Source organism: Plasmodium vivax, genomic scaffold, assembly GCF_000002415.2.
Source record: "Plasmodium vivax scf_7029 genomic scaffold, whole genome shotgun sequence".
NCBI classification, from domain to species: domain Eukaryota; phylum Apicomplexa; class Aconoidasida; order Haemosporida; family Plasmodiidae; genus Plasmodium; species Plasmodium vivax.
The window spans coordinates 1-1,356 of NW_001850032.1; the positions used below are offsets into that span (position 1 = coordinate 1).

The 1,356-nt window shown below is 36.4% G+C and overlaps 1 protein-coding gene across 1 annotated transcript; it reads left to right on the plus strand.

Moving 5' to 3' along the window:
- Window positions 1-196: 196 nt before the first annotated feature.
- On the plus strand, window positions 197-1,356 carry PVX_203290 (PST-A protein, truncated; the record flags this gene model as incomplete). The annotated part of the gene is made up of 1 exon (XM_001612346.1): window positions 197-1,356. A coding segment is annotated over one exon (1,160 nt), but the record flags the coding sequence as incomplete, so codon positions are not given.

Below are 1,356 nucleotides of genomic sequence, written 5' to 3' on the forward strand. Positions count from 1 at the left end.
ATGGCTGGCACTAGAAGGCACAGTCGAGGCTGATCAGCGGGTTTAAACTCATTGGTGATGGTGATGATGACCGGTACGCGTAGAATCGAGACCGAGGAGAGGGTTAGGGATAGGCTTACCTTCGAACCGCGGGCCCTCTAGACTCGAGCGGCCGCCACTGTGCTGGATATCTGCAGAATTGTCTTGACCCTTCACCATGATACAAAATGAATTATGTGATAGTGAAACGGTCTTAAAATGTAACAGTCTCGATGGAAAACCACAACTTGATTCATTTCTGAATAAGGATGGTTTAATGTTAAGGACATACGGGTGGATAGTAAAAAACGCAATAGGTATTATCATTTTAATTCATGGTTTAAATTCACATGTAAGATTTTCATTCCTAAGACACAACGTAGATATAGTGGGTAACGAGAAGGCCATATTGAAAGACGAAAATAATTATTACGTTTACAAGGATAGCTGGGTAGAGCGATTTAATAAGACTGGATATTCAGTATATGGAATAGACTTGCAAGGTCACGGGAAATCTGATGGATGGGAAAATTTAAAGGTTAACGTAAAACGTTTTGATGACATAGCATACGATGTGATAGAGTATATTCAGAAAATTCAAGAGAAATCAGGGAAGAATGAAAATTCGTGTGATGCCCCACCATCTGGTGATAATAAGAGTGTTACTAAAAAAGCCCTTCCCACGTACTTAATTGGTCAATCCATGGGAGGGAATGTCGTATTAAGGACATTGCAATTGATAGGGAAATCGAAAGATGAGGCCAAGAAAAAATTAAATATTAAAGGTTGTATTTCGTTATCGGGGATGATTTCCATCGAGAGAATAATTGCGTCACCACGTTCGTTTAAGTATAAACTTTTTTATTTGCCTTTTACAAGACTATTTTCCTTTTGTTTTCCAAGGTTAAGGCTTATCAATAATATGCGCTATATAAAGTACCAGTATATGCACGACCTTTATAATTATGATAAAATTAGATACAAAAAAGGAATAACGTACAGATTTGCGTACGAGCTTTTAAAAGCAATGGATAATTTGCAAAAAGATATGAAGCATATTCCTAAGGATATTCCCATTTTATTTATTCATTCCAAGGATGACACTTTGTGTTATTATAGAGGCGTTGTGTCATTTTTCAGTAGACTAAAAAATGATAATAAAGAATTGCACATTCTTGAAGACATGGAGCATATGTTAACTGTGGAGCCGGGGAATGAAAACGTTTTAAATAAAATTATGCAATGGCTTTCGAAGCTAAACCCCAAAAGGGTAACTACGAAATTTAAAAAAAAAAAGAAGAAAAAAAAAAATTCCAAGGGTCAAGACAATTCCACCAC